Below are 18,967 nucleotides of genomic sequence, written 5' to 3'. Positions count from 1 at the left end.
TGTGGTAAGTCTGATGCCTGCTGTAAAATGAACCCTGCTAGTCCCTGGGCCCAGTATCTTCCTTAGCCAGTGCCCAGGAGAGGGAACTGGAGGGCTCACGGACAAGTTTGGGACATTTGTGACTGAGCCATTGGTCTGCAATGTCAAGACTAGGGTTCTTGATAGAAACACCATCTTCCTGGAACTGCCCCTTTTAACCTCAGCTCAGAGAACAGCTTGACTCTTAACCTGTGCCCTTGTATTCCAGGTGTGGTGTCTCTTGTAGCTGTCCACCCATCCACAGTGAACACACTTGGAAAGCAGCTTTTGCCAAAAACCTTTGGACAGTCCAATGTCAATATCACACAGCAAGTGGTAAGTGGTAAGACACATGAATCCCAGGTGTATGGAATGGGCTAGATGTGGGCGGTGTTGCTGTGGCCACAGTGTTCCTAAGTGGTGGAGGTTGCTTGCAGGAGTGACTCTCCTCTCTTGGGTGCATTCTGACTCCTGAAAGTGTGCACTGCTTTCTGTTGTACAGACATAGTGCTCAGTCTTCCGTTTCTTCAGTGTGCCCTATGTCTAGGAGTATTTGGAGGCCCTATACACATGGCAGTAACCTAATGGATATAGAAGGACTAAGGCCTGAACAAGCTTCCTGCTCCATGGCTTCCGTAGCTAGAGCTCTTGAGTTAGAGTTGCCTCTGTGTTACAACAAGTTCTGTGGCCTTTTTCTATAGCCACTGTGTCTCCTAGTTGCGAAGAGATGAAGGAAGGGTGTGGCTGTGTGGCTATGGCCACAGGAAGGGACCAGCACCATCCCCTTCCTTCATTGAGTAACACATCAAAGATGAAGAGCCCCTCAGTGTGATTCGGTCTCAGGCCAGTGGAGCGAGCTCACCTGTAGCTGGAGGTTCCTTCGGGGGTATTTTAGCACAGACCCATAGTGGACAGATTCCTGTCTTTCATCCAGGGACCTACCTTCTTCATGGCTCTAGGTTTTTCCCCTAGCCTCTAGTTGTTTGGCTTCTCCTGGAAACCGGGTCCTTGTGACACGTGCACCTCTGTCCTGCTCCATTGCCCACATGCTGCTTTCTCTCACAGTGTCTTACCCCACCAGCTTCATGTCTTCTGAGGAGGACCTAGTACCCTCCCTCAATTAATCACGGGGCCTTAGGAGTCTTTAGCTGAACATTTTTTTATATGTATTTATTTTTTGTTCTCTTTTTCTGTGTATTAGATGTATGTGGAGGTCAGAGGACAGCTTGCAGTTGTTTTCTTCTGCTCTACCATGTGGGTTCTGGGGATTGGACTCAGGTCATCAGGTTTGGTGTCCGGTGCCTTTATCAACTGAGCTGTTTCACCAAACCCCTCCACAGCTTTCACAGGTGTCCCTAGCTGTCCCGCCACTCTGGGTTTCTACAGGCATCCCCTGGTGTTTCCAGATGTCCCTCATCCCTCAAGCCTGGATTTTTTGCAGCTGTTGTTGGGGCAACCCTACAGCGTAGTCAGTCTTCTACAGAGAAAGCAATCACCTCATGGGTGTTCTGTCATGCTGTGCTTCAACTTTACTTGGAATGTGCCAGTATTTGCACTCACTGGTACCTCTAAGTCTCTTCAGTGGTTTCTGAGAGTTTGGGCGTTTGTTTTTAATTTTTTACATTAAAATTTTTCTATGAGTGTTTTGTCTGCATTATATATGTGTACCACATGTGTGCCTGGTGCTCTTGGGGTTCAGAAGAGAGCATCATGTCTCCTGAAACTGGAGTTGCAGGTGCTTGTGAGCCACCATGTGGGTCCTTGGCAAGAGTAACACTTGGCTCTTCACCATTGAGCCAATTTTTAAGCCCTTCATTGTTGTTTTTTGTTTGTTTTGTTTTGTTTGAGATAAGGTCTCATTATGAACCACTGGCTGACTTGGAAATCATTTTGTGTAGACCAGGCTGGTCTCCGAATTCCTGGAGCTTTATCTTCTTCTGCCTCTTCCTCCTTAGTACCTGGATTAAAGGTGGGTGCCAGCACATCTGGCAAGCATTGGGTTTTTTTTTTTTCCCCCTTTGGTTTTTCAAGGCAGGGTTTCTCTGTGTAGCTTTGGAGCCTGTCCTGGAACTCGCTCTGTAGACCAGGCTGGCCTCAAACTCACAGAGATCCACCTGCCTCTGCCTCCCGAGTGCTGGGATTAAAGGCGTGCACTACCAACGCTCGGCTAAGCATTGGGGTTTTAAGTATCATGTGGGGAGAGCCCTGGGCTCTAAGGACTCTCTGCAACTCTGTGGTGTGGATCTGCGTTCTCCTGGGGCAATGAGGAAAAATGTTCTTCCCACTGGGAGCACTACACGGAGAGTTCGAGTAAGTTGTCTTTGCAAAATTTGTGCCCCAGTGGGTGGGGAGAGTTAATGTTATTGATCTGATCTGAACTCAACATCTGATTTGAATTGAACTTCGTTGGAGGAGTGTAGTGATTGCTGTTTTATGTTTTGCAGATTAGTGGTGGGTCAGGGCTCACACACTGCAGGTGGTTTTGTGTTTTGTTCTTTGGTGCTGGGGATTAAACCTAGACCTCTCCTGCATTTTTTAGACCTCATGTGTTTTAGCTAAGCAGCATATTGCTGAGCTGTATCTTCAGCCTGGCATGTTCCAAGTGATCTTTAACTTGTTTTTATGTCAAAGGTTTAGGGAAATAGCTGGATTGACTCTAACATAGGAGATGGTATTTAACCTTATGTGCATGTGAAGTGTGACTAGGTGCCGTGTCTCTGGCGCTTGCCCACCAGGGGCTAGAATCTTTAAGACTACCAGGCCTCCTCTTTTTCAGTGTGAAGGAGGGATTGTCCTGGGGGCTGGCAACCAGAGCACCTTTGCAGAAGTGGCTGTGGTATCTGAAGGGCCAGTGTCCTTGGGACCTTCTGTTTCCTCCATTTTGCAGTACATGTATGCAGATGATGGAACATATGCACACCAAGGGTAGTGTGTTCCTTGCTTCCAGTGTCAGGGTACAGATGAAATGGGACTCACTTCCTGCCTAATGGTTGTGCTCCCCAGGACTTTGTCTGCAGCCTTTCGAGCTGGCCATGGCAGCAGGGAGTTGCTACTTTACAACCCAATTTTCTTCTGTCTTCTTTAAGGCCCGGGTACCTAGCCCTCCTCTTGCCTTTGCCTCTTTCCCCATCCCGCTTGCTGACATTTCCTTGGTCTGCTTCCCGTTTTCTCTCTTGCCTCCATGGCCTCCTGCTGCTGCAGTTGAGCTTTGTTTCTGCTGCTCCTGATCCCAGCACCATGTGCACACAGCTTATTCTAAGCAATGTGTGCACACGTGCAGACAGCCATGGGCACCTCATTCTGAGCAGTGTGTGCATACGTGCAGAGAACCATGGGCACACAGGATCGAACATTTACCAAGCATTCTGTGCATGAAGAGGGAGCATAAATTTATGGAGGCTGGAGCATGTGCATGCCAAGGGTGGTTAGCTCCTCTGTATGCACAGCCTGCCATCTTTCTGTTGTGCATCTTTCAGATCCACAGAGAAGATGTGTGTACCTGAGGTTTGGGGAGCTCCCTGTGTGCAGTTCCTGGGATGTGCACAGGGCTTCTGGGCAAGCTTGTGTTTGTCCTAATGGATGTAGGTCTCCGTAAGAAGTGAGGCTGCCTGTGGGGTGGGGAGTGGGCACCTGACCCTCCTTGGCATAGCAATTCAAGAAGTGCTGTATGGAGGAGTTGAAGCCAGGAGCAAGTTTTCTTAAGACCCACTCATTTGGCAACTTCCTTGTGGGCAGTGGGTAAGCCAGACACAATGCCCTCTTGCACAAGCACAGCTGCCGGATGCAGGCAGGTGATCCCAGGCTACTCTTGAGTCTTGCTGTGTGTCTTCTTCCTGCTGCAGAATAGACTGAAGTCTCTCACAGTCGTGAGCTCCAGGTCCTTCTGCACAGCTCTAGTGCTTGTGGGATGTGTGAACGTGACCAACAAGCAGAGCATGAAGCTCCTGTTGTAACTGCTCTTGTCCTCTGTGAGGATGGGGAAGGGTCCCCTCGTCCCACCTGAGAAAGCGAGCCAAGATGCTGTGTACACAGCATTTCTGGCATTGTGACAGTGCTCCCAAAGTGTACCCACACTGTCGCTGGACAAAGGAGGGGTATTGGGGATCCAGACATCTCAATTCAGTGTCTGTAGGGGGCATCCCCATAGAATTTGGTCTTTGAGGGGCTTTGTAGTTTGGGATTCACCAGTGTTTTTTACTTAGAGTTATGTATGTAGCAAGATTTCTGACATATTGAGACATCAGTTGTGTGTGTAGTACAGCATTTGTCTCCAGAACAGGTTTGTATGTTAACTGAGGGAACCAAAACAGCAGACCTTGTCCCACAGACACCAGAGGGAGGCATTGCCGAGCCAGGGGGCGGGCTCTACTGAGCCAGAGGTGGGCACTGCTGAATCCTATGGGTTCTGTAAGAGTGGTTGGCACATTAGCCCCCTGGTAGAACTAGTTACCTTGATCCACAAGAGCCATCACCCCTGAGCAGGTGGACTGTTGGCTGTGTGTGACCAAGGTAGCCATCTGTCCCTTTTGGATCCTGGGGTACCCCAGGGACTGCAGAGAAGTGTCACAGGCAGGACAGCCAAGCACCAGTTCATCCTAGACAGAGGCTGGTGCCACTTTGGGGCTGGATGAAGGACCCGTTGTCTGTCCCAGTTTTACACTTGATTTGGCAGCTATTTTGTTCACTTCATAATTTATACGTTTTTGTCCTTGTCATCTCATTAAGAGTAAATAAGCCAGAAATGTGTTAGTGTCGTGTTATTAAACTAGCTATCAATAAGTTGACTGCTCTTTGCTATGGGAGACCTGCCTTGTCCTCTGCAGCATCTACCACTCTGATCTTCTCAAGCTTGCCCACCTGGCTGAGGTGTCCTGATGCTTATGTTGGTGAAAAGGTGTCTGAGCTGGGAATAGTGCCATGTGCAGAGCAGTTGTAGCGATAGTGGTCACTACTTTTGATGTTGCTGCCATGGGGCATTTGCTTTTCTGCTGTCTTTTCATCACAGCTGACGCAGTGCTGTAGTGGCTGCCAATTTAAGCAGGTGACAGAAATGGCAGTGCCATGATGTGGAGGTGTCTGATTGTTCTGAATTCTCTTTTGACTGTAGGTGATTGGCACGCCTCAGAGACCTGCAGCATCAAACACTATTGTGGTAGGAAGCCCACATACTCCCAACACTCACTTTGTGTCCCAGAACCAGCCGTCTGACTCCTCACCTTGGTCTGCTGGGTGAGCACCCCCATCCTTGGGTGGCAACTGCCTAGAATGTCCACTCTTTCCTCTAGCCATGGTCATATGGTCTGTAATGGTGTGCCTGAGTACATGGAGTTTAACACTCCCATTTCATCCCTGTCTGGGTCAGATAGCAAGGTGCAAGCATAGCTTGTGCCAGTGACTATCTGGGGGGATTTGGAGTTCTGGGCAGAGAAGAGAGCACTGGCCTCTACTATAACACAGCCACTTGAAACTTCCCATGGGTCAGCCTGGGCATAAGTGTGCAGATTTGCCTGCTGTCACAGGATTTGACTTCTACTGAGTACCACTTCAGGGCTCTGTCCTGTGGATGGTCCCTCCAGGGCTATACAGCCACTGAGATAGTAATACATGGAAGTGAAGTGATTGTCTTTAGAGGTCACTGCAATGTCTTTTCTTAAAAACACACAGCTGCAAAACCATGTCTCTATTGCTTTAATTTGAAATCATCTGTGCCCAAACCTGCAGAGTAACTTGGTGACTCTGTTCCTGATGTGATCTAGTGAGGATGGCACATTTGCTGTGCTCCCTGACTGGAAGCTTGCGTGATAATTTCCTCTTGTTACCACGTGCCCACCAATCTAAGCACTTGCCTTAACTTATGGTAGCTTGCTGAAATTAACCCTGAGAATTCCTAAAGTTACGCTAAAATGTACCATGATCTGATGCCAGAAGACGTCTTTAGAACAGTGGTGCCTAGTGTGTGGTCCGGCTCAGACCCATGCTGATTTCTGCCCTTCGGATGTCTGTCCGTCTTCCCTGGCATTTAAAGGCACAGGTGTGTGAACTGGCCTCATATGTCTTTTTTTTCTGACCTGAGAAACACTGAGATTTACCAATGTCTTTTGTATTAGAGTGGAGTCCCTGCCATTTGCGGTGGGCCTGTGGGAATAATGGGCCTCTGGGGGCTCTTCAGCCTTAGGCCTTTTCTTTGAGAGTATCTTAGTTCGTGTCTAGCTCCCATGACTACTAACGGTGTGTCTGTTTTTCTGGTATTTGAAAGGAAGAGGAACAGGAAAGGTGAGAAGAATGGCAAGGGCCTCCGGCATTTCTCTATGAAGGTGTGTGAGAAGGTGCAGAGGAAAGGGACCACCTCCTACAATGAGGTGGCTGATGAGCTGGTTGCAGAGTTCAGCGCTGCTGACAACCATATCCTACCAAATGAATCAGTAAGTCTTCTGGAAGCACATGGGGCTTGGGTTGCTCAGCCTTTGAAGCTGAAGCAGTGGTAGATGATGGAAAATTCCTGGTTCGGTGTAAGCGGTGAACTGGGTCATTTACAAGACCAGTGTCACAGAGGGTGGCTCAGGAGTGTCCCCTTGAGACATGCTTGTGGTCTGAACCTCAAGTGTTAATTTCCAAACAATGGGGTCACCTAGAAGCCATTGCTTTGTCTTCTAGGCTTATGACCAGAAGAATATCCGTCGGCGTGTCTATGACGCCTTAAATGTGCTGATGGCCATGAACATCATCTCTAAGGAGAAGAAGGAGATCAAGTGGATTGGCCTGCCCACCAACTCTGCTCAGGAGTGCCAGAACTTAGAGGTGCGTTGTTGTCCTTAGTCACTTGAGAGGGCCATACCAGATGGCTGAGTTGATGTGATGGGGGTCCATTTGTGTTCATTAGCCTTCATTGCTAGGCAGTTTTTACATATTGCTGTGGGGTGGGGAACTTAATTCCCAACCCTTGTTCATCTCTGTGTGTGTGTGTGTTTGTGTGTGTGTGTGTGTGTGTGTGTGTGTGTGTGTGTGTGTGTGTGTGTACATATGCATGTAACATCTCCAGCTCTGAGAAAGGAATGAATCAAGTGTAACCTTGAAGTTGCAGGGACCCTGGCCTGGCCTTTATCTGGGGCTTTTGTGTGCCCACATTTGTCAGTTTCCCTGATGCTCTTGATGAACCAGTGTCTATGGGCCTGGCAGATGCTGTTTGTCAGTCTGCATGCTGATGTGCACCCCTCCTCACTGTTCTGTCTGCAGGTGGAGAGGCAGCGGAGGCTGGAGAGGATCAAGCAGAAGCAGTCACAGCTCCAGGAACTCATCCTACAGGTAGCAACCCATCTGAACATCCCCACTTTTCTCCTGGAAACAGGCTGTTGGCCACACAGCCCTTGTTCTCAGAGAGGTTGACTGAGCAAGTGTGTATGAGCATACACACTCCTTGGCGTGACATCGAAAGAGTTGTTAAGCCTTCATTGGGCACCACTTACTGCACTGGGCATGTCGTGAGCTCTGTAGTTGCACTTGTCTGTATGGCAGCACCTCCCCTGTAGGGAGGGAACAGTGGGGTTGTCAGGTTTAGAGTCTTGTGTGCATGTGGTCACTTCAGGCACTGGAGCACTGGCTCTTGTTCATTCCTGTAGGACTGCAGAGAGAGGTCCTTCATGCTGTACCAGGAGAACTGTTAGCTTAGTACTCAGTGTCCTCTAGCAGGTCCTTCCTCCCTATAGGTATGGCTCCCTATAGCATGAGCAGTGTCAGTGTGACTGCTTTCCCTATGTCAGCATATGTCAGGGCTGCTACAGGCTGATCTCTCACCACCCAGATTCCCACTGTCTGCAGGAAGGACAGCAATCTTGGCTCTGGTGTTGACATCTACTGGGGGGCCCTGTTGGTCTTTTTCAGCAAATTGCCTTCAAGAACTTGGTGCAAAGGAACCGCCAAGCAGAACAGCAGGCACGCAGGCCACCTCCTCCCAACTCTGTCATCCACTTGCCCTTCATCATTGTCAACACCAGCAGGAAGACCGTCATTGACTGCAGCATCTCCAATGACAAGTACGTCCTCAATGGGTCCTTCGAGTGTAGCCCTCTTAGGGGAAGAAACTTTGGGATACATTGATAACAGCCTTGAGGCTGCTTAGTAACAGCATTTGTCTTCTCTGGTGGGCCTTATAACCAGCAGCAAGAACATGTGTCACTGCAGGCAGTGCTGTGTCCAGGCTCAGTGCCATGCCTAGAGCAAGACTGCAGTTTGCAGAATTACGCAGTAGCTTCTTTTTCATTCCCTAGTTCAAACTGTTTTGGAGAAATTCATTTATAGGATCTGGGATGGAGGGTGAAGTGGATGGTGGGGGAGGGACCACTGCCTGTCCCCACCATCTCATGATTCTCAGTCTCTTTCCCCCACAGATTTGAGTATCTGTTTAACTTTGACAACACGTTTGAGATCCATGATGATATTGAGGTGCTCAAACGCATGGGTATGGCGTGCGGCCTGGAATCGGGGAACTGTTCTGCTGAAGATCTTAAGGTGGCCAGAAGTTTGGTACCAAAAGCTCTAGAACCGTATGTGACAGGTCAGTTGTGCCCTGTGGCTGGCTGTGCTATGACTTGCTACATCCCTAGGACCTGGGTGTCTGCTGAGGTCTGGCTGAACATCAGTCCCCTTGGTACGATACCTGCTGGACACGTGGTTGTTGGGTTCCTTGAGTGACATTTGTGGTTTCCCTGATGAACGTATTATGGAGTGGGACTATGTCTCCTCAGGAGGGGATAGGAGGAGATGGGCCTGACAGATGCACTCCTAAGGCAGTCATTTGGTCCTTACAACCCAGCAGCAAGGTTGGCCTTGTGAGCCCACTGGCATTCCATCAGTCAGGATAGGATGGAGCAGGGCTGCCAGTTTCCTGGGCTTCTTTGGTGACTTTGCTGAGTTAGCAGGCCATGACACCATTGTGATAGCCCAGTGATAATTCATTAAAAAAAGATCATGTTCAACCCTCAAAAATGCAGAATGCTTTCTGAGACTGTCAGGAACTCCCTGTGTCCCAAGAACTCTGTCCCAGATTACATGAGCATCTGTCCTGTCCTGTCTGAGGCATGGGGACATTAGCCCCTGCCTGCACTCAGCCTTCCTGCAGCAGATTCAGGCTTGTCAGCTGGGCTGGGCCCAGCCTTCTCATCCTGTTTCTGTAATCTCTGGTGGTCTCAAGTGGAAGAGGGCACAGGATGCTGTGCATTCATGCTGCTAGTACCTGTTCCTGCTCTCTGCTGCTCCTGCACACAGAACTGCACTGGACCCTTTCCTGGGAGGACACATGCCTGCCTGGAAAGCAACCAATCGGGGCGTCCAGAAATTCCCCAAACTGTGACTGTCATGCAGGCTTTTGCTTCTTTCTTACACATTGGGCCTCTTAGGAGTTTCATTTTGTTTTGTTTGAGAAGGTTTTGCTGTGTAGCTCTGGCTGGCCCAGATCTCAAGAGATTTTACCCTCCATGTGTGGGTGTTAAAGTCAGGTGCTACCATGCCTGACTTCTCAGTTTTATTTCCATTTGCTTCTCCCTCTTTTCAGAAATGGCTCAGGGATCCATTGGTGGAGTATTTGTCACGACAACAGGTTCTACATCCAACGGCACAAGGCTTTCTGCCAGGTGACAACTAGGGGAGGGGCAGCCCTACTGTGTTTCAGATAGGCTGGGCTGGGCTCAGGCAAGAGCACACAATGTTTATCTCCCTGTAGAATGAGCCCCCATCCAAAAAAAAAAAAAAAAAAAAAATGAGTAAGTGTGAGCCCCCATCCAAAAAAAAAAAAAAAAAAAAATGAGTAAGTGATTTGTGGTTTTTATTTTTTAAAAAGTATTACATAGTAAGGTGGGGATAAATCTGCCCATGTCCCACTGGAAAGTGTCAAAGGTTTTGATTGGGGGGAGTATTTTTTTAGGGGGGTTTCAAGACAGGATCTCTCTTTGTAGCCCTGGCTGTCTTAGAACTCACTTTATAGACCAGGCCTCTAACTCAGAGATGCATCTGCTTATGCCTCCCAAATAACTGGAATTAAAGGCGTGTGCTGCCCCCACCTGACTGGTGCTTTTTTGTTTCGCTTTGTTTTTTAATAGTTCCTTAGTTGTTTTCTTAAAATGTATCTGATGGTGCAGTGTGTATGCAATTTTACTTCCTGCTTCTGTACACTATAATTTTAAAACACTTTTTGTTTTATTTATTTTTATATGTGTGCTTATATATGTGATGTATGTGGGCATGTGTGGAGGTCGAGGAGTATTTTGTGGAATCAGTTCTTTCCCACCTTTACATGGTTCCAAGGGTCAAACTTTGGTCTTCCAGGCTTGTGTGGCAAGTGCCTTTAAAAATCTGCTATCGTGTGTATGTGAGTGTGGATATACATGTCATGGTACATGTATGGAGGTCAGAGGACAGCTTTTGGGAGTTGGTTTACTCTGTTCATTGTGGGATCCTTGAATCAAACTCAGGTCATCAGATTTGCATAGCAAGAACTATTACCTTACTGTCATATTATCTTGCCAACGCCCCCTTCTTTTTTTTTTTTTTTTTAATTAGACAGTTTCACTATACAGCCAGGTCTGGCCTCACTGTCCCCAGTGATGGAATTAAAACTCTACCATATCTGAGTCAAAACTTACTGATTCTGTTTTTTCTTTTAAAAAATATTTTATTTAATATTGATACATGAACTGGAGTTGCAGACATGTGAGCTGTTATTGGTGCTGGGAACTGAACCTGGGTCCTCTGTAAGAGCAGCCAGTGCTCTTAACTAATCAAAAGTACCCCTCATTCCCTCCCCTCCAACTCTTTTCCCATTCTACTTCACTTTTCCCTCCTGACTTCATGTCTTTGTGTATGGCCGTTTGCACGTTCTCTCTTTGGCTCCCCCCCCCCCACTAAGTCTGTTTAGTGTTGCCAGTATGTGCATGGGTGTGGGACCGTCTCCTGGAATGTGGGTGGCCTCTTAGGGCCCACATCCCTGAACAAAACTGACTTCCTCCTCTAGTGGCTTTCAATTACCAATAGCTCCTCACTTTTCTGGGGTGGTTGTGTTTTGTCTGTTGTGTGTGTGTGCCCATGAAATAACACACATGTGCACATGAAAAGTATGTTTTTTATTGCTTATTTTTTTAAAAACTGTCTCTCACTGAATCCAGAGCTCACAGATTGGTTAAACTGGTTGAACGAACTCCAGAGATCTGCCTGTCTCTGCCTCTGGCCCCTAGTTTTAGGGTTATGCCGAGCATGGCTCTATTAATTAATTAATTAATTATTTTAAGTTTTTCAAGTCAGGGTTTCTCTGTGTAGCTTTGTAGACCAGGCTGGCCTTAAACTCACAGAGATCTGCCTGCCTATGCCTCCTGAGTGCTGGGATTAAAGGAGTGCGCCACCACCAATTTTTTTTTTTTAATATTATTTAATTTTGTATAGTGTATGGGTGTTTTGTCTACACACGTTTGTACACCACATGTGTGCCAGGTACCAGTGGAGGCTATAAGAGGGTGACGGTCCCCCTGGAACTGGAGTTGCAGACATGTGAGCTGTTATTGGTGCTAGGAACTGAACCTGGGTCCTCTGCAAGAGCAGCCAGTGCTCTTAACCTCTGAGCCTGGTTTTATGTGGGTGTTAGTGATCTGAATTCAGATCCTCATGTGTACATGTTACAAAAATGACTAAGCTATCTCCACAACCCAGCACTTGTGTTTCATTGCATCTCTTTATTTTCTGTGTTATTGGAGGACCTTCACTATTTAAATAAACATCAGCTATCATCTGGCCTAGCACTTTCAGAATGGTCAATGGCATACTTTAGAGATAGCCTTTATAGTGAATATGAATAATAAATAATGGGTATCACCTATTGTATTGTGTTGTAGGTATAACCTTGTCTCTTTGAGGATTGAAGACAGACTGCTTGTCAGGCTTCCCATGTTGAAGTGTATCAGCTCTTAGAGATAACTTTTCTCTTGTCCTGAAGTTTGAACTCAATGGGAATTTGTTTAACAAGTTGCTTTTTGAAGTAGAGTATGTTTTAAAATGTTTTCTCTTTAGTTGTTTGTTTTTACATTACACAATGTGTGTGTGTGTGTCTGTGTCTGTGTCTGTGTGTGCACACGTGTGATAAACATTTGGAGGGCAGAGGACAGTTTCATGGAGTTGGTTCTCTCCTTTTACCTTCATGCGGGTTCTGGGTATCAAAGAGCTTGCCAGGTTAGTGAGGCAAGTGTCTTTACCCATTGAGACATCTGCTGACCACATTTGATTTTTTTTTTCCTGGCTCCCTACTTCTCACAATGAGAGAATGAGGCCCTTGCCCTGTCATGAGGAGTGCCAGCATTGGTGTTGTAGTATTTAACATACGGCATGTAGGTCTCCTACAGTTCCTGGAACAGCCCAAAGGGCAGCCATGGCTTTGACTGTATTCTTCACAACCTCAGAGTGGTTTTGCTATGGTGAATATTCTAGATGTAGTTAGCCCATAAGCAGGCTCAGTACCTGCTTTGTTTCCTGTACGGTGCTGACAAGTGCCAGTGAAAGCCACTAGAATGCATGATTATGGCTTTATATTAATGGACAAGCACTGAATGCTGGGAGTGCACCATCACTCCTAGTGTGTATGTGTGACAGATACACACTGGGGATTGGGTGTAAGAGAGACAGATAGATACTAGGGATTTTGAACCCTTGTGCCTTACAAAGGTAGTGTTTCTTGTTCGGTCCTGGTCCACAAACTTTGTGTCTTAGGGACCTCATGTGAGCTCTAGTGACTGGACACTATGCTGTTACATGTTTAAAGAAGATGGGCTGGGTAATAGCCTGAGCAGAATGAAGCTCATTACAGGTTAGGGTTCTAATATTGCAGGTGGTGAAAACTTTCCTTTTCTGCCTTGCAATAAAACAAAAACCCACCCTTTAGTGTCAATATCTAGCCTTTCTTGGGTTGGACAGAGCTGGCTTCTCCCCACTAACTGGTCTATCTTTGCAGTGATTTGAGCAATGGTGCAGATGGGATGCTGGCCACAAGCTCCAATGGGTCTCAGTACAGTGGCTCCAGGGTAGAGACCCCTGTTTCCTATGTCGGGGAGGACGACGATGATGACGATGACTTTAATGAGAACGATGAGGAGGATTGATTGCTCAACCTGTAGACCCCTCTCCTCTTCAAATTCAGCTTCAGGAAGAAATGTCTAGAGAAGAGAAACTTTTAAAGTGGGACTTTCTGTTCTTTTTGGCCTGCTCCCAAGAAGATACCCATGAGTTGTGGAGTTAGATCTGCACCTCCAGTAAGGATGCGCCGTGTTGCAGATGTGTTTTGAAGCCAGCGTGCTGATGCAGAGCCTGTATTTACTTTTTAGGAGTTTGTGTTTTTTCTCTCTCTCTCTCTCTCTCTCTCTCTCTCTCTCTCTCTCTCTCTCTCTCTTTCTCTCTCTCTCTCTCTCTCTCTCTCTCTTTAAGTTTGAAGTTTATTTTGCCCCTCAACAGTTGTTGCTGGGTTTGCTGAAGAAACTGCACTGCACCCACACCAGTGACAAAATAAAATGCTACCCTGCCTAGACATCCAGCACCCAGCTGGTAGATGGCCAGGCTTTAGGATGAATTTTCTTTCCATTTGTTAAATCATGCAGTGTCCAAAGAACCAAACCAATAGCAAAGCTCTACTTTTTAAACATTAAGCGCCATACGTCTTATTATGACTTTATTTTTCCTTAAATTATATTGACTGTTTTAATTCCATCAAGTTTGTACACTTTCTCTATTGCAGCAACAAATTGCAAAGTAGTTTTTTTCTTGTTTGTTTGTTTTTGTTTTGTTTGGAAGAAGTTTACTGCCACGCTGGTGCAGCTATGGAAATTGTCTAGAAAGTTTGCTTATGGTAAATTTGCCTGATTTCTTACAGGCTACGTTTGGAAACTTTTTATTATATAGTTGTTTACATACTTATAAGTCTATCATTTAAAGACGTGTACTGAAACAAATGTTGTATTTGTTTCATAAGCATCTTCCTGTAATCTATTATAAAGTTGAAATTAAACATAGAGAATGTTTTAACAGTTTTTTAACTCAAAATTTGTCAATCATTTTTAATAGTTCTTTTTTTATAAAAAGAAAAAGGAATTTAAGGACAGGCAATAGTCTCTTAAAATTTATTCACAAAAACTCGTTAACTGCACAGTTGCTCTTAGCTGCCTGTTCTAAAATGATAGTCTTTTTATTGAAACACAAATAAACTTTTCTGTAATATTTTATGGAATATAAAGAGACTTTAATTGTTTGACTTGTTTAACTCGGCACTGTTAGTTTTTATTAATAAAACGTGCATGGGCATTTTAAACAAGCTCTGTGTTTCTGTAACTCAGGACTGCACTCTAAAATTACTCTGGATTCTCATTAGTGGATAGGTGAGATGCCAGCCCAGTAGCAGAGTCCTGGTGTGTCTCATGGCCTCACAGTCCCTCCATTGTCAGGCATGACTGGGGCAGGGAGTGGGGAAGGAGATAAAGTGGGAGTGGAGTCATGAGTACCCTCCCTGTGTGTCCAAGTACAGAAATTCATTCTTTGACTTTTTCCTCTGTCCTGAAAGTGGAGACACACTTTGTATGTTTGACTTTTAGAAAAACTATAAGACTGTGAGCATTCTGAAAAGGTGGGTGGGTATACCAGTAGTCTATTTGTGCCTTGACAATTGTAGTGGGTAGAATCAGCCAGATACAAGTACTCAGGGACTATTTGAAGTAGGTGCAGATGAGAGGTTCTTGACACTGGAGCTGCAACCTGGCTTCAAGCTCTATCCTTTGGCTGACTAGATTCCAGGGATTTAAAGGTTGGTATCTTCTTTGTCACCCCTCTCCTCCATTTTTCTCTTCCCCTCCTGGGGATCCAGACACTGAAGACCCAGACATTAAAGAACAGCCTTCTGTTTGGGAAGGTGACTGGGCATGCCCAGGGAAGAGGCACAGAGTTGATTTGATGTTTCCTTACAGCAATAAAACCCTGACTAGGACAAGCAGTCAGAGAAAAATCGCTCATCACCCGTGAGCATGCCTCAGTAACATCCAGAGATTTGTTATCTGTGGGGCCACGAGGCAAGAGTAAAAGAGCACCCATCAAGAGTCCTGTTGGACCATGAAGCGCTTGCTGTGTAAGCCTGATGACCTGAGTTCAGTCCTTGGAATCCATGTAGAGAACATGAGTTGTCCTCTGACCATGTGTGTGTCCCCATCACATGCACATAGACCATAATAAATTGTAAAGATTCTCAAGAATTTATTTTCAATTTCATATCATGTCACTGGACTCCCTCCCCTAAGAATTTTCTTAGAGGGAAGAAATGAAATTCTCAAATGACAGCTGAGGGAATTCATCCCTACTGTCCCTGTCCTGTAGTTGGTGTTCATGAGAGTAAGGGGAAGGGTACTAAGCAGTGACAGGAAACCAAAATGAAGGACACAGACCTCTATCAATGTAAACACAGGAACAACAAAAACATTACTAGCTTTGCAGCTCTGCTGACTTCACGTTTTTTCTTCATAATTTAAAAGACTGGTGCATTAAAAAGTATAGCTCCTATGCACACAAATGTAACTAAAACCCACAACTTAACCTACATGATCATCTCTGATACGGAAAAAGCATTTTACAAAGTTCAACAACTTTTTTCCATTTTTTTATTTAAATTCTTTAATTACTACTCATATTTACGTATCCATTTCCCCCATTCCCTCGCCCTCCCAAGTTCCCCCCCAACCCATCCCCCAATTCCTCCCCAGGGATAGTGAGGCCTCCACCAGGGACCTTCAGAGTCTGTCATATTATTAGTATGGAGGATGTATGGTCATAAATGAGTGGTCACTGAACCTGATGTCCAGGGTGAGGTACTAACAGAGCAGGATAAGGGGCCACTGTTCTTTCTATTCATAGTACTAGAAATTCTAGCCAGAGAAGTTAGGTTAAAAAAAAGAACTGAAAAACATCTTCATTTGTAGATGATACAATCTTATGTATCGGGAATCCAAAGGAATCCACTAAAATACCTTTAGGACTAATAAGTATATAAGATGTAAAGCGCATTAGTTACTTTTGTGTAGCTCTCAGGGTTGGAGAAGAGAGCCCATAGAAGGAACATATTGCAGAGAAGGATTTACTAGATTGATTTACACAGTGTGGACTGGGTAATCCCCAGCAGTGGCTACCTGTCTGCTAGGGGGCTGAGAGCCCAGTAGCTGCTTAGTTCACAAAGGTAGATGCCTTGACAGTCCCCCTCTGGTTCTGGAGGTGTGGAGAATTTCTGGAGAGACACTGATCTTCATGTTGAAAGGTTGGAAGTTGGGTTTTGCTGTCAGTTAAGGATGACACCGTAGAGACAGAGGCAGGCAGATCTCTGTGAGTTTGAGACCATCTGGTCTACAAGAGCTTCCAGGACAGCCTCCAAAGCCACAGAGAAACCCTGTCTCGAAAAAAATAAAAAAATAAAAAAAAAAAGAAAGAAAAAGAAAAGGATGACACAGTGTAGATGCACTCAACAACAGGGAGAATGCAAAAATTTGTAGCACTTTTTTTTGCCTCTGACCTCTATATTTGGGCTGCCACAGAAGGTGCTGCCCACCCTGGGGAAGGGCCTTCCCCATTCAGTTCATCTTTCTTAGAAATACACTCACTGACCCACCTATCATCCTACCTCTTAGTTGATCCTCAAATCTGTTCAAGTTGATAAGCAGGATTAACCATCAAACTGTGATCAAAATACCAGAGAACAACACAAAGTAGATTATTTGGGCTTGGCCTTAGAGATTTCAATCCATAAGTCTTGGTTCTATTGATCCTGGGGCCCTGATAAAGTGGAGCATCATGGCAGACACTGGAGAGGGAGGCCACCCACCTTGTGACAGAAAGCACATAGGTGGGATTGGGGATCAGCTGTCATCTTCAAAGGACCATTCCCAGTGACCTACTTCCTCCAGCTAGACTCCACCTCCAGACTATATCACTTTCCCAAGTAGTCTTTCCAGCTGCAGACCAAACATTCAATGCACAAACCTGATGACGTTTCACATTCAAACAAAAAGGCAAAGTGACAGAGAAAAATCTAAAAAATAAATTTACATTAGCATAACAAAGAATAAAATTCTTCCTAACTGACTTAGCCAAGGAAATGAAAGACTTAATGAAATCTACAAAACTGAGATTTCAAAAGACAGCAATGAAAACACATTGCACGTGGTCTAGAAAATAATGCTGTTAGAACATCCCTCAGGGATCTTTACCCAAACCCTAGTAATGGGGTTTGTGGAATAGGAAGCCCCACCCCAAATTCAAGTCACTCTGCATTTCCAAAACAATCTTGAAAGTGAATAAAACTTTGAGTTCTCAGACTTCCTAATTTCAAAGTCTACTACTTCAAGACCACAGTATGGGCAGGAAGCCAAACAGACTACTAGACTAGCAAAGCAAAGAAAAACCACAGATTTGATCAAGACAATGATGCCAAGACTGTCTAGTGGGGGAAGCATAGACTTTTTGAACAAGTGGTGTTGGGGGAACTGAGTACCTACATGCAAATGAATGAAGTTGAATTGACGGAATGCCATCTAAAAAGCTAAAAGGGCCTGGAGAGATGGCTCAGATTAAGAGCACTGACTGCTCTTGCAGAGGACCCAGATTTGATTCCTAGCACCCACGTGGCAACTCACAGCCACCTGTAACTTCTAGATAGCTGGAGATGAGCATGAACTTCTGTTCTTTCCACACTCAACTCCCAAGTGCTAGGATTACAAGCATGTGTCACCACACCAGGTTCTAACCCAGGGCTTTGTGCAAGCAGGGTAGATGCTACAACCAGAGCCCTGTTCCCAGCCCAAGGTTCATACAGGCCAGTCCGTAGTTTGACACTTTGGGAAGTTGGGGTGTGGGGGTTAAGAAGTGAGGCTTAGTGGGAAGCCTTCAGGCCATTTAGGGGACCTGCCCTTAAGCAGAATCCTGGAATTTGAGACTTTTTTTTCTGCTTCCTGACTGTGATGTGAGTAGATTCATTCACTATGCCTTGCCCTGGTATTGTGCCCCTACTAGACATTTATTAGGCAATAATCAGCCTGGTCTACCTGGAGGCCACAACTATGAACCTTTGCTCTTTACTAAAGGGCTTATCCCAGGCATTTGCTATAGCAACAGAAATCTGAACAACACATGTTGGTTAGGATGTAGGAAATTGAATTTCTGCCGGTGGAGATGGGAAAGGGAGTCACCTCAGTGGAAAATAGGTGGTCTACCCCTTAAAGAATTAAAAATAGGAATTTGGTGTATATGCAAAGCCTTGGAAGCAGATTTTTAAGACACAGCTGTACACTCATGATCACAGCCCCATGGGTCACCAATAACAAAAAAGATACAAACAACCCAAGTGCCCACCAATTACATAAGTTGTAAGCACTAAGCAGGCCTTACAAGATGTGATCTACACACACAGTAAAACTTTAGTCTTGACTGAGAAGGGAATTCTGACACTTGATTAAACCTGAGAGAGTCTTAACATCAGCCAGTCATTAAAAAAAAATACTGTATGGTTCCACTCATTTGAGGTCCCATAGTTAGACTCAAAAAGACAGTGCTGTTGGTCCCCAGACTGTTCACTGGGAAACCAGTATGGAATTGATCCAGACCCCATGAATGTGGGTGTCAGTGAGGAGGCCTGGCAATCTATGGGGCCTCTTGTAGTAGATCAGTACTTATCCATAGCATAGGAATGGACTTTGGGAGCCTATTTCACATGGAGGGATACTCCCTGAGCCTAGACACACGGGGGAGGGCCTAGGCCCTATCCCAAAGGATATGACAGACTCTGAAGGCCCCCCTCCCCATGGAAGGTCTCACTCTCCCTGGGGAGCAGAAATGGCATGGGATAGGTAGGGAGTTAGTGGGGGCCAGGGGAGGAGGGGAAGGAGAGAGAACTGGGATTGAC

General features: G+C 45.8%; 1 protein-coding gene across 6 annotated transcripts in view; it reads left to right on the top strand.

Annotated features, from left to right (window-relative positions):
* Tfdp1 (transcription factor Dp-1) overlaps positions 1–14,350 on the top strand; it is a 41,019-nt gene extending 26,669 nt beyond the window's left edge. For 2 of the 6 annotated variants that reach the window (XM_035452408.1, XM_035452407.1), the window contains exons 2-9: positions 248–354; positions 6,275–6,440; positions 6,673–6,816; positions 7,252–7,320; positions 7,897–8,048; positions 8,403–8,569; positions 9,566–9,644; positions 13,001–14,350. In XM_035452408.1, the coding sequence (XP_035308299.1) occupies positions 332–354; positions 6,275–6,440; positions 6,673–6,816; positions 7,252–7,320; positions 7,897–8,048; positions 8,403–8,569; positions 9,566–9,644; positions 13,001–13,148 (948 nt within the window). In that variant the 5' untranslated portion in view covers positions 248–331 and the 3' untranslated portion in view covers positions 13,149–14,350. Of the gene's footprint in view, positions 1–247; positions 355–5,125; positions 5,248–5,935; positions 6,050–6,274; positions 6,441–6,672; positions 6,817–7,251; positions 7,321–7,896; positions 8,049–8,402; positions 8,570–9,565; positions 9,645–13,000 lie in introns of those variants that run through there. The other 4 variants (XM_035452405.1, XM_027387805.1, XM_035452406.1 and 1 more) reach the window with 4 other exon arrangements.
* The last annotated feature ends 4,617 nt before the right edge of the window (positions 14,351–18,967 follow it).

This window comes from Cricetulus griseus (assembly GCF_003668045.3).
Source record: "Cricetulus griseus strain 17A/GY chromosome 1 unlocalized genomic scaffold, alternate assembly CriGri-PICRH-1.0 chr1_1, whole genome shotgun sequence".
Classification (NCBI taxonomy): domain Eukaryota; kingdom Metazoa; phylum Chordata; class Mammalia; order Rodentia; family Cricetidae; genus Cricetulus; species Cricetulus griseus.
Note: the sequence above shows the minus strand (reverse complement) of the source record. Positions and strands in the feature narration are given on the sequence as shown.